At 35.8% G+C, this 13044-nt stretch overlaps 1 protein-coding gene across 2 annotated transcripts in view; it reads right to left on the bottom strand.

Moving 5' to 3' along the window:
- Positions 1–1553: 1553 nt before the first annotated feature.
- MND1 (meiotic nuclear divisions 1) overlaps positions 1554–13044 on the bottom strand; it is a 76902-nt gene continuing 65411 nt past the window's right edge. For both annotated transcript variants that reach the window (XM_033926651.1, XM_033918208.1), the window contains exon 8: positions 1554–1886. In XM_033926651.1, the coding sequence (XP_033782542.1) occupies positions 1780–1886 (107 nt within the window). In that variant the 3' untranslated portion in view covers positions 1554–1779. The remainder of the gene's footprint in view (positions 1887–13044) is intronic.

The following is a 13044-nucleotide window of genomic DNA, read 5'->3' as shown; positions in this document are numbered from 1 at the left end:
GAACATAAGCAGGTAAGGCTAGACTCAAATAGGGCACTGGTCTTTGACCTAAGGACCGCCCCGTGAGCGGACTGCTGGGCACGATGGACCACTGGTCTGACCCAGTAGCGGCAAATCTTATGTTCTAAGACCTGTAGCCTTATGCCAAGTGCCACTACTTTGCATAAGCCTCAGTGGAAGTTCCAGTAGATAGGGAGTGGTCTTGTTTCTGTGACCCAGTTTGGGGTCCCAAAGCCCAGTTTTGGAACCACTGCAGTCTAATTTCTGCAACCTTCTTCTGAAATGCTGCACTGCTTCCATTGGCTACAAATCATACTGAATATCAATTCTAAACATAATGAGGGGCATAATCGAAAGGAACATCTAAGTCCGTTTTCGTCTAAGTTGCAAGTCGTCTAAAGACAGCCTAGGACACATTTTCGAAAAATACGTCCAAAATTTTTTTTGTTTCGACAGTTGTCTAACTATACATCCTGCCAATCTAATCGTCCAAGTCGCTAAATCGTCCATCTTTATACCACATTTTCATCCAACTTTTCGTCCAAGTCAAAAACGCCTAGAACAAGCCCTGTTGGACGTGGGAGGAGTCTGAAAAGTGATGGATTGAACACCCAGACATGGCACCTAAATAGTGGGGTACCTTTACAGGGTACTGCTGTGAACTTCACAAAAAGGGTGCCATGTCTTCTCCTCACTACAGCTTCCTTATAGGTCATGGTGAGACTCCTAAACCACATCCAGAATCCCCTAGACCCACTTATCTACCACCCCAATAGCCCTTATGGCTGCAGGAGCCACTTATATGCCAGTACAAAAGGGTTTTGGGGGTGTTTAGGGGAGTGAACATGTTTCAGTATCAATGCAGGGATTACAGGGGCTTAGGGGCATGGTCCTCCTCTCCATGAGTCCCTAACCCACCCCAAAGACAGCTTAAGCCGCCTCTGTGCTAGACGACTAGGCTTTCCTATGCCAGGCTGCCAGGTGATGATGATCTGGAGGCTGAATTTTAAAAGGTGTGATTACGATTTTTAAGGGGTTGGGGGGGTCGGTGATCACTGGTGTAGTGTGTGGGGGTCTGTTGTATGTGTTTGCTGTGCTTATCTGGTGACTTTAGGTGGGTTTTTGTGACTTAGACCATGTTTTGTGACTTAGACCAAATCACAACGTCTAAGTTCCATGGATCCTGGGCTGTATAACTTTCGGTTATACATGCTATACGACTAAGTCTAAGCCGGCCCACGTCCCACCCAACTCCCACCCTCGACACGCCTCCCGAAACGCCCCGTTTAGCTTTGGACGTTCAGCGGCACTATGAAGGCCTAGGTCGTTTAGAAATACGTCCAAAACCTGTTTTTATTATCGGCACTTGGACGTATTTTGACAATGTTCATTCAAGTGCTGACTTAGGCTAGTTTTTGGACGTTTTTCTCTTTTGATTATCAGCCCCAATTAGTATAATAAATGCATCTTCCTACAGAGAGGACATGATGCAGTCAAAGGCCAACATAAGATTGTGCATGTCTTCTTAATCAAGGAAAAGAAAACACACCGCAACATATTTAGAAATATATTTTGAAATTTCATTGGCTGAAAAGTACAATACAACCACAATACATTTAGAAATATATTTTGAAATTTCATTGACAGAAAAGTACAATACAACTGAATTCAGAGAATGATAAATAAAACCACATACTGAAAATATAACAAACAGCATAAAGAGTAATGGGTTAGCTTTACACTATCTCTAACATAATGGAGTAACCAACATTCAACATGTCAGTCTACATAATCAAAATTTTCTGGAATCCCAAAATGTTTATCAATTTTATTCTCTTCAAATCCAAATTTTCGCTTGGCCCAAGATTTTACTGCAAAGATATTATCTGTGGAGAAAAAGAAGGAATGTTGCAATTTAGTTACAAGGTTTGTTGTGCTAATGTTTACTAATGTACTAATGTGAACATAATGCTTATTTTATTTAGTGCAAAGTGATTTACAATATACAGTCCATTCTTGTTATTCGCATGTTCTCAGTGCACAATTTTGCATATCTGTAGTTGCTTCAATTGAGACCAATATTCCCCATTTGTGCCACTGTTGTTCACGTATTCGCAGACCAGCTGTTAAAAAGACCAGCTTTCTTTGCTTTCACTTTCACTCATGGTCTAGAATTGTTTCTAGATATGGCCTCCAAGTGTCCAGAAAATGAATTACAAGCATCTATAGATACTCCAAGTGCTGTCCAATGCAAGAATCTAACCCTATTTTCCCAATAGAATTAATTGTTCAATTTCTGTGGTTCTGAGGCAAAATGTGTACTGCTGGAACCGAAGCTCTATTTTCCCACAGACTCGGCATTTCGTATTTGCGATTTAACGATTTGCAAACATTTTTGGGAACCATGCTAACACGAATAACAAGAATGAACGGTACATCTAAAAATAAAGAAAAAGAATGCTATTTCTTTGCTAGGAAAGCCTAGTAAAATCAGCAGAGAAAGCATTCATCACATAGTCCAAACCTAGTAACATTTTACTACATATGTTCCGTAGAGTCACACAAGAGTACCTGATTTGGCAGGTTGAGTAGCAAAATGCAAATCAGGCATCACGAGAGGAACTTCAGAAAAGCAGGATTAATGCTACTACTACCATCATTACTTATCATTTCTATAGTGCTGCTAGATGTACGTAGCGCTGTACATTAAACATGTAAGAGACAATCCCTGCTCAACCCTAGAATCCTGTAGTTACATGGAAAGATTAGGTTCTTACCTCAATAATCTTCTTTCTAGTAGACAGACACTCCATTCCTGAACATGTGGATAATCAATCCCTTCTTGTAGGGAGTATCATTAGCATTCTTTTGCTCTGCCTCTCATCCTTCTGTGCTGTTCTCCAATTCCTCAGTTCTTACCAAAGCATATGGTCAGCCCTGGAGAGGAAATAGAATAAGGAGGGGTACGAGAGCACTCCCCGAGAAACATGTATGTTCTGCTCATATCATTACACATATTACAGAAAAACAAAACGTAACCATTTTCAATACATAACAAGGTGCAAAAATAAGTCACCAACTGGAACGCAACCTGTGTGGGAAATTTTATAGATACTTCCTAGCTTCTTCTTTTTTTTTTTTTTTATTCATTTTCATATGTTACAACAAGTGTAGCAAATAAACTCATTTAAAACTTAAAGATACACACTTGATTAACTCTCATATAAGCATCAAATTTAACATTTCATTACAAATTAAAATTCTATAATATTTTAAATATTATGAAAGAATTCTAACATTTATATCATCCTTATTGAATCTAATAGTCCCTCCCCCTCCCTCCCTATTCAATAAATCATAAAATTATCCTTACTGTGAAATTATTGAAATACTCATGTATTATATAATAAGAATAAGTAAAATCCACCCTTTTCCCCCCTAATCAAATACCTTAACATGGGAAAAGTTAATCATTCATTACAATGTGGCAGTTGCATCCTCTATCCTTGCCAAGGCTGGACAAAGGAAAGAAACAAGATGTCCGGACTCCCCAGCAGCTTTGAGGCAGTAAGCAGGCAAATGAACATTTGACGGGGTGGGCTTCAGGAATGGGGAGTGTGTCTACTAGAAAGAAGATTATCAAGATAAGAACATAATCTTTCCTCCTAGTGTGATAGACAGTCAATTCCTAAACATGTGGGACATATCAAAGCAGTCCCCCAAGATAAACCTGCTGTCAGAACTGAAGATCCGAATGTAGAGTCCTGTTTGGTCGCCACATTCACCCTGTAAAACTTTGGTGAACATATGGAAAGAAGACCAAGTGGCAGATCTACCGATTTCTTCCAGGGACACCACTGAAGATTCTGACCAGGAAGAAGCTATGCTTCTAGTGGAGTGCATCTCCATAGATATAGGTGGATGTTCTATACTTCCAATATAGGCTCCATCTGGAAATGGTTGCTTTTGAGGCTAGTTGACCTTTATGGGCAGCCTCTACCAATACAAAAAGATGATTTGATAATTGAAATTCTTTCACAAACCTCTAGATACTGCTTGAAATCCCAAGTGGCTGATTCACCACTTGTTCTGGGAAAGGGACCAGAGTCCCTGAACTGGATGCCCCTCACAATGTGCCCTCCAGCCGTATAGGTTGGCGTCTGCCATCAATATCACCCATGTAGAGATGAAAAGGGGAATTTCTCTGGTGAGAGACTGGGGCTCCAACTACCAGGCTAGACTACAATGAGCTTCCACTGTCCAAGGCATCTCTCTGCTGGCACCAATGGGAGAGGAGTGCATCCTGGAGAAGACGCAAGTGCGAGTACGCCCAGACCTTTTGGCTCCAAGCACTGTTAGAAAGTATTCCATATGGTAGCACTGATTTGAATACCCAATTATTATTCAAAACGCCATCTGATATTACCCAGAAGACTCCTTAGACTCCTGAAGCAGGCCAGTTTGGCTGAAATATGTACACGTTGAGTCACTGAGTTAAACGAATAAAGTCATTTGAACCATTGTCTGAATAAAAGGACATTTTCATATTAACTTGTGTTCACCAGTCTCTTCAGGACAACTCCACTCCTCATTTTATGTATTTGCATTTATGGTTGTTTCCCCTGTTCAATTCCCCCCCCCCCCCTTTTTTATATCCTTCACCAGATACGACCTCCAAATCTAAACACAATACTCCACGTGCGGCCTCACCAACGACCTATAAAGGGGCATCCTAAGGCAAGCAATGGCTTCCCTAGGTCTATCTCAATAGCAGACTATGGAATTTTCCTCCAGTAACTTTTCCAAACCTTTTTTAAATCTAGCTACGCTAACCACTGTTACTACATCCTTTGGCAACACGTTCTAGAGCTTAACTATTCTTTGAGTGAAAAAAAAATATTTCTTCCTATTTGTTTTTAAAATATTTCCATTGTTGAGGCTAACAGAACATGGTTCTCAACATCATGATGGGAAAAGCTAATCAGGGATGGGGGATTCCCCAAAAATCTAAGGGATCCCCAACCTGTGATAGCTAAACTGAGGTAGCAGCAAAACACAAGGAGAGCACAAAAGGCTGAAAGCAAAAATTGTTTATTAATGAAAAGATGAAACATTACAGCATTTGTGCAGCAGGTCATATGATCTCTCCTAAGCTATTTCACACACCACCTTCATAGCAAATGACCAGTCAGCAACTTATACACCATTTACTCAGACTTGACTGCATATGCATATTTTTGCAGTTACAATTACATATTCATTCGTGCACAGTGACAGCTAGTCTTTCAATATTTTCTCCTTATTTGACTTTCTCCCTATGCTTAGCTACTGCAAAGCACAATTACAAGGTACATACTATACTAGTACAATAGCAAATACTTACCGTAAGTCTTTCTGCTACAAAACTTGTTTCCTAAAGACACTTGTTACATGTTCTAATCCTACCTTATAGGCTGATTCAATCTTGTACAAGCATAAACTCAAACTCTCATTTTTAAAAACTCTCCCATTTCTTTAACAAACCGTTTTTCTTATTATTCTAATCTACCTCCTATTTCCAACTATTGATTATATTTGATTACATATTGATTATTTGATTAAATTCAGTTACCCATATACACCATTGACCTGTGCTTTCAGGTCCATTTATTCAACATCACAAGGTAACAGTAACAAGTTTCATACAAAACTCTATCAACCTTTACTCTAATTTATTAATAATTAGCTTCCCTTGTTTCCTATCACTTGACTATCATGAGGGCCTATCAGCACCTGGACTTCGCTTCTCTTTTCAGTTGGGGCTCTTACATTTACAGCCCAAGTCCTGTAAATGTATTTCTTTCTGAACATGTGCCTCAATCTCCAACTGTCATCTTTGCTAATTCAGGGACTTCTTTGTACAAGCATTTTTTTCCTTCTGTTCTGGAAAGTTCCATTATGTCTCTCCCTTCACCCCACTTCCATTAGCATCTGCCCCTTCTCTATCCCTTCATCCCACTTCCATCAGCATCTGCCTCCTTTCTCTCCCTTCAACCTAATTCCATCAAGTGTACTCCCTCTTTCTATCTCCCTCTCCCTGCACACCAATTCCATCAGTATCTGCCCCCTTTCTCTCCCTCCACCACCCTTCCATACCAAGCATCTGCTTCCTTTCTCTCCCTTCAACCTAATTCCATCCAGTATCCTCCCCCTTCTGTCTCTCTATCCCTCTCCCTGCACACCAAGTCCTTCAGCATCTGCTCCCTTTCTCTCCCTCCATCATCCTTCCATACCAGTCTCTTGCTCCCTTCTCCGTCCCTCCTCCCCAATGCCATTGAGTATCTTGCCCCCTCACCTTCCAACCGCTGCTGTATGCTTTCCTAAACCAGCAGCAGCAGCAGCTGTAAACTTAAATGCAGTCATCAATTGCAGGACCTTGCTGCACCTCCCCGCGCTGCCAGCTCTGCTTCGAAACAAGGAAGTGACGTCAGAGAGAGTGGACCTGCAGCCACAGGGAGGTGCAGGAAAGTCCCGCGATGACTGAATTTAAAGTTTACTGCTGCTGGTTCAGGAAAGCAGCAGCGGCAGAGTAGGGTGGGAGGTTCCGGATACAGTGTGCCGGCTGTGCATCCCAGCAGCAATGGCTGTAAACTTAAATTCAGTCATTGTGTGACCTTCCTGCACTTTCTCGCGGCTGTTGGCTCTGCTCCGGAACAAGGAAGTGACGTTGGAGGGGGTGGCTCAGCAGCCACGGGGAGGTGCAGGAAGGTCTTGCGATAACTGAATTTAAAATGTACTGCCTGCTGCTGCTGGTTTAGGAAAGCAGCAGAGGCATATTAGGGCCCCTTAGAGCGTGCACCTGGGGCGGACCACCCCTCCCCTGGTACGCCACTTCACGAAACATTCACAAAGATTCTTTTCTTTTTAAATGGAGTTCTTTTCATAATTTTGATTGAATTATGTTGTAAACCGCTTTGATCCTTTTAGGCTGTATATGCAGAATATAAAGATTTTTTTTTTTTTTTTCCATTATTTTTTATTTTCAAATTTTACATAAAGTGTACATAATATTTAAAATACAATTGATAATTGCATAGTATCACTTTTATATCTAGTACATTATATATCTAAATTTGATTTTCCCCCTCACCCTCCCCCCACCCTTTTATTACTTAAATATAATATTTCAGAATTTTATCAAAATTATACAACATATTAAAATACAATTGATGGATATTCAATAACATTTTAAATATCTAATACAATATGTTCTACATCAATTTTATCTCTTTTCTCTCCCCCCACCCTTCTATTAGTTTTCATTCATATATTACATTTTATATAATATATTATAATATATTATGTATAAATTATTTTCCTTACCCCCCCTTTATGTGTGTCATAAAAAAAAAAATTCCTTAAAAGAAGAAAAGAAGAAGAAATATTCTATTATTTATTCATTACAGTATTTTGCCAATAGCCCCCATATTTTTGTGAATTTAGTATATGTCCCCCTTTGTATTGCTATTGTTCTTTCCATTTTAAATATGTGACATGTTGTATTCCACCAAAATGTATAATTTAGGTTTTTGTAATTCTTCCAGTTGTTAGTTATATGTTGAATGGCAACCCCTGTCATAATTAATAAAAGCTTGTTATTTTCTGGTGAAATTTGACTTTTTTTTCTCATCATTGTTCCAAATAAAATTGTATCATATGATATTGCAATATAATTTTCCATCAATTTATTAATTTGTGGCCAAATTGAATTCCAAAAAATTTTTATATAGGGACAATGATATAATAAATGATCTAATGTCCCTGGTTTTAGATTACAGTGCCAGCATTTATTGGATTTAGAACTGTCTAATTTTTGCAAACGTGTAGGGGTCCAAAAAGCTCTATGTAATAAAAAAAACCAAGTTTGTCTCATAGATGCTGACACTGTACATCCCATTCTCCAAGACCAAATTAGTGGCCATTGAGATGCATTAATCTGATGTCCAATCTCAATGCTCCAAATGTCTCTTAGTCCATTTTTTGGTTTTTTATTCAAATATCCAGATATTAATTTATACCACAATGCGGCTTGATGTCCTAGGAAGTCTGCTTTAAAGCATAAGAACTTTAAACTATATTGATTGTTCAATGTTTTCCATTCAGGGAACCCAACCTGAATGGCCTGCTTCAATTGCAACCATTTAAAACTTTGTGTTTTATTAAGACCAAATCTATGTTGCAATTGTGAAAAATCCAGCAGTTTACCTTCTGAGATAACATCGTCTAGAGATCTAATGCCTGCAATAATCCAGTTCTTCCAAAGGATTTGAGCTCCGCCTATTTTGATCTTGGAGTTTATCCATATAGATTGATTAGTTGATTTGTATATTGGGATAGGTGTTAATTTATCTATAAATCTTAACGTTTTCCAAGTATCCATTATTATTTTATTTTCTCTGTATCTTCTGGGTATATTAATACTTGGCAGATGAACTAAATTTAGGGGAAACATAAGGCGCCATTCCAAATATAACCAATCTGGTGCATTATCTATAAGTTCTGGGAGGATCCAATACATACCCTGACGTAGAATATAGGCTTGATGGTACCTATAGAAATTTGGAAAATTTACCCCTCCCTCCTTAATTGATTTTTGTAAAGTTACTAAAGCTATTCTAGGTATTTTACCAAGCCAAAGAAATTTTGTTAAAATTCTATTAAGTTTTTTATAAAAGGACCCCTGAAAATAAATAGGTATCATACTCATTTGGTAGCAAACTACAGGCAATATCATCATTTTAATAGTTTGAACTCTTCCCCACCAAGAAATATGTAATGGGTTCCATTGTTCACATAACTCCGTAATTTTTTTTAATACATATTTTTCATTCTCTATTACAGTATCTTCAATTGTATTTTTAACTTGAATGCCAAGATATTTAAATCCTTCTTCTTTCCATATGAATGGAAAATTATCAAATAATCCTTTTACACAATGAACATTCAAGGGTATAATTTCTGATTTATTCCAATTAATTTTATAACCTGAAAATTTACCAAACTTATCAATTAATTCCAATAAAGAAGATAAGGTTGACTCTGGATTTCTCAAATAAAGCAAAATATCATCAGCATAAGCCGAAATTTTATATTCCATATCTGAATATGGAATACCTTGTATCTCTCTCGTTTGCTGTATTGCTAACAATAAGGGTTCCAATACAACATCAAATAACAAAGGAGATAACGGACAGCCTTGTCTAACTCCCCTCTGCAATTGAAAACCATCAGATATCTTATTATTAATATTTAGTCTTGCAATTGGGAAGCTATACAAAGTTTTTACCATTTGTATAAATCCAGAACCTATACCAAACCATTCTAAAGCCTGATACATAAAATTCCATTCTACTCTATCAAATGCTTTTTCAGCATCTAATGAAACTGTAAAAGCCGGTTCATCCATTTTTTTTGATAAGTTTAGCATGTGAAATAATAGTCTAGAGTTATTGGAGGAATGTCTTTTAGCAACGAAACCCGTTTGATGCATATCTATAATATGTGGGAGAGCTTTGGCTAATCTCAAAGCCATAATTTTCGCCAAAAGTTTATTATCAACATTTATCAAAGATATAGGCCTGTAGTTCGAAACTAAAGTAGGATCTTTATTTGGCTTAGGCAAAACAATTATTATTGATTCAGCCATAGTACCTTTAATATTACCTTTTATAAGTTGTGTCTGATATAAATTTAGTAAATGTGGGGAAAGGATATTTTGAAATGTTTTATAAAATTCTACTGTGTAACCATCACCACCTGGAGCGGATCCAACTCTAAGAGACTTCAATGCTGTTTTTAATTCTTTTAATGATATAGGTTCTTCTAAACTTCGTTTTATATGATCAGGAACTTTAGGTCCATTAATTAAATCTAAAAAATTTTTTCCATTTTTTTGTTTCACCAAACAAGGCTCAGAAGAATACAGGTTCTTATAAAATTTTAAAAATTGTTTTAATATTGTATTTGTTTGATTTGTTATTATACCATTATCATCTTTTATTCCATTAATATTAGTTCTCCTTTTTTTTGCTTTAAGATAGTTTGCCAATAATCTCCCCGCCTTATTAGAATTTCCATAATACATTGTTTGCTTGGAAAATAGATCTTTTCTTATCATTTTTGAAGTTAATTCATTATATTTACCTTTTGTTTTCAAAAGAACTTGCAAAACTTCATATTCCCATTTATTTACCAATTTAGCTTCTAATATTTTTATTTCTTTTTCTAATTCTATATATTGTTTTTTAATCTGTTTCTTAATAAAAGCTGAATATGATATAATATTTCCCCTCATAGTTGCTTTAAATGCATCCCATACATTTTCTATAGATGTATCTTCCACTAAATTTATTTGAAAGAATTCATTAATTTGTGTTTTAAAGTTTTTCAAAAATTTGTCATCCACAAGCAATGCATTATCGAATCTCCAAAGAGGTCTACCATTTTCTATTTGATCTAATTGTAATTCTATCCATACTCCCGCATGATCCGAAATAATAATAGGATCTATGGAGGCTTTAATCACCTGTTGCACTTTATTTGTCGAAACAAAAATATAATCTATTCTTGAAAATGATTTATGAACCTGTGAACAAAATGAATATTCCTGATCATTAAAACGAAGAATACGCCATATATCTTTCAAGTCACATGATTGAACCAAATTATCTAGACCTAAAGATTTAATACTTTTACCTGGTTTTTTATCTAATAATGGATCCATTACAGCATTAAAATCTCCAGCCACCACTAAATTAGAGGCAGCCAGTGGTAATAACATATTTTGTATCTTTTTAAAAAATTCTGATTGATTCGAATTAGGGGCATATATATTGAACAACGTCAGGGTATCATTTCCCATACCTATATCAATATGTATCCATCTTCCATGTGGATCTGAACTTTTTACCTTAGTCTTGGCCATACATTTTTTATTTATAAGAATTGCAACCCCTGCTTTTTTATCCACTGCTGGAGCATAAAAACATTCCTTTATCCATCCACCTGATAGTTTCTGTGATTCCTTCATATTAAGATGGGTCTCTTGCAGACAGTAAATATCCGCATTTTGCTTTTTTAAAAATGTTAATACTTTTTTTCTTTTAATTACATGGTTCAGGCCATTGACATTAATAGAATATATTTTAAAAGACATTATACATTTTAATACTTTTCATTATATTTTTCTTCCCCTCTTCTTTCATATTTAAAATCCAAAAAATTTCTTTCATGACACACATATTTACCCCTAAAGTATCTAATCCCTTATTTATTTTTTCCTTAATCATTCTAGTAAATACTCTCTTTTTCCCTCCCTTTCCCACCCAATACATTGGCTGCTTAAGGATACACATTGGAACTGTAACCCGAACATTCTCCCCCCCTCAGGCAAACATTATTAAATATTCAAACAAATTTCCCTTCTATCTATCTATATTAATCTTTAATATCTTTAATCATTTTTCCATAACATTTCATTAATGTATCATTATCCATTTGAACAATTTTTAATTTATTTTCTTCAGATATTTCAATATTTCATATTTTTATAATTCTTCATAGAGTCATCAAAACCATCTTAATGTTTTATGTTAATATATCATAGGTTCTGGTTTAGAAAGAAAATCTTTTAGTTTTTCTGGATCCTCAAAATATAAGGATTTGTCTCCTGATGATATTCTCATTTTCGCCGGATAATATAGACCATATTTAAATCCTTTCTCTCTTAGTTGAGGTCTCATATCTAATAGTCTCTTTCTTTTATTTGCTGTATTTTTGGCAAAGTCTGGTAAAAACCATATTCTAGATCCTTTATAATTTAGGTTTTTATCTTTTTTTGCAGCATTTAATATTTCTAATGCTTGTTGGTATCTAAGCATTTTGAAAATTATCGGTCTTGGCTTGCCTTTGTTTTCTAAATTTTTGGTTGGGATTCTATGTGCTCTTTCTATTTCAAGTGGTTGTTTTAAGTCTAGTTGTATTATTTTTGGAATTAAATTTTCAAGGAAAAGGATAGTATTCTTTCCTTCTAAATTTTCCTGTATTCCAAAAAGTTTAATGTTTTTCCTTCTTCCTCTATTCTCATAGTCCTCCAGTTGATCTTTCAATTTATTTATTTCCAGGTTGTCATTTTTACATCTTTTTGATTCACTTTCTATAATTTCCATTTTTGATTCTAATTCAGTTGTTCTTTTGTTGTTAACTTCCATTTGTCTATGAATGTTTAAAATTTCTTCTTTCATTTCAGACATATTAGTTATAGTTTCCTTAAGCATTTGTTTGATTTGTCTTAGTTCTTCCATAACTTCTGCTTTACTTAATATGTCTGACTCTTCAATAGGAAGTGGTATCTTGCTTGGTGTTATTTGATCTTGTTTCTGTCTTTTTGCAGATGTACCAGCCTCATTTTTGTTTTGTCTGGTGCTTGCCATGTTGTTGTTTTCTTTTTCTTGGTTCTTCTTCTTTCTTAAATTTATTCTCTTAGGTTTATGTTTGGTTTCTTAGGTTTTTAATCCTTTTTCTTTCAGGATTTGGTTTTATCTTTTGAAGTAGAAATTTTTCTTTTTTAGTCTTTTTCCTTTCTTTTTTCCTTTCTTTTTTTCAGTTATCTGTCCCAATCTTGTACTATGAAAGAATACTCCTCATTTAGGGTCTTTTATCACTTTAATATTGGCAAGAAGGTTATTTTATAACCACCATATTTTAAAGATTGATATTTATCAACTTTTTACTTATATCAGTTTGAAACTCTTTTACTTTTCTCACTTTCGTCAGGTAAATCAATGTTAGACCATCTCAATCTTTGAACAGACTCAAATCTTCTATTACAGTATTCTTAGAGTAACTGTCAGTTATTTGTCTCCAGTTCTATTGCTGTGGAAGAAAAAAAAAATCCTTTTCTCTGGTTATTCTCCTTTAATCCCCGTCTCTGCCTCGATGGAGGAGGGGAACACTCAGTCTAGTAATCTTTCTTTCCCTTAGGTTTCTCTCAGACTCGGCGGATCA

Source organism: Geotrypetes seraphini, chromosome 1 (genome assembly GCF_902459505.1).
Source record: "Geotrypetes seraphini chromosome 1, aGeoSer1.1, whole genome shotgun sequence".
Lineage (NCBI taxonomy): Eukaryota > Metazoa > Chordata > Amphibia > Gymnophiona > Dermophiidae > Geotrypetes > Geotrypetes seraphini.
This window is presented reverse-complemented; position numbering and strand designations above follow the sequence as displayed.